The 302-nt window shown below is 66.6% G+C and overlaps 1 protein-coding gene across 1 annotated transcript; it reads right to left on the bottom strand.

Moving 5' to 3' along the window:
• Positions 1 to 27: 27 nt before the first annotated feature.
• On the bottom strand, positions 28 to 296 carry LOC104491180 (cathelicidin-2-like; the record flags this gene model as incomplete). Its single annotated transcript, XM_010133559.1, has 2 exons — positions 28 to 111; positions 213 to 296. Coding segments are annotated over 2 exons (168 nt in total), but the record flags the coding sequence as incomplete, so codon positions are not given.
• Between the last annotated feature and the right edge of the window lie 6 nt (positions 297 to 302).

The raw sequence follows: 302 nt of genomic DNA, 5'->3' as shown, positions 1-302 counted from the left end.
CTGCCCCCCGGCCCTCCCCAGACTCACGTCGTTGGAAGCATCGAAGCACTGCAGGTCGATCTCAGGGGAGTCCTGCAGGAGCTTCACCGACCCCAAGCACTCCTTGATGACCTGGGGGGTGTGGACAGGCGGACACCCAGCGTCACCCTGCGGCGGGGACACCCAGGACCCGCTCCCTGGAGTGTCCCGCCCGTCCTCCTCCTCCTCCTCACCCCGCTCTCCTTGAAGTCGCAGTCGTCGGGGTTCACGCTGGCGCTGTGGGTGCACTCGGTCTCCATCACGCTGAAGTTGAGTCCTCGCAG

Source organism: Buceros rhinoceros, unplaced genomic scaffold (genome assembly GCF_000710305.1).
Source record: "Buceros rhinoceros silvestris isolate BGI_N320 unplaced genomic scaffold, ASM71030v1 scaffold43963, whole genome shotgun sequence".
Lineage (NCBI taxonomy): Eukaryota > Metazoa > Chordata > Aves > Bucerotiformes > Bucerotidae > Buceros > Buceros rhinoceros.
This window is presented reverse-complemented; position numbering and strand designations above follow the sequence as displayed.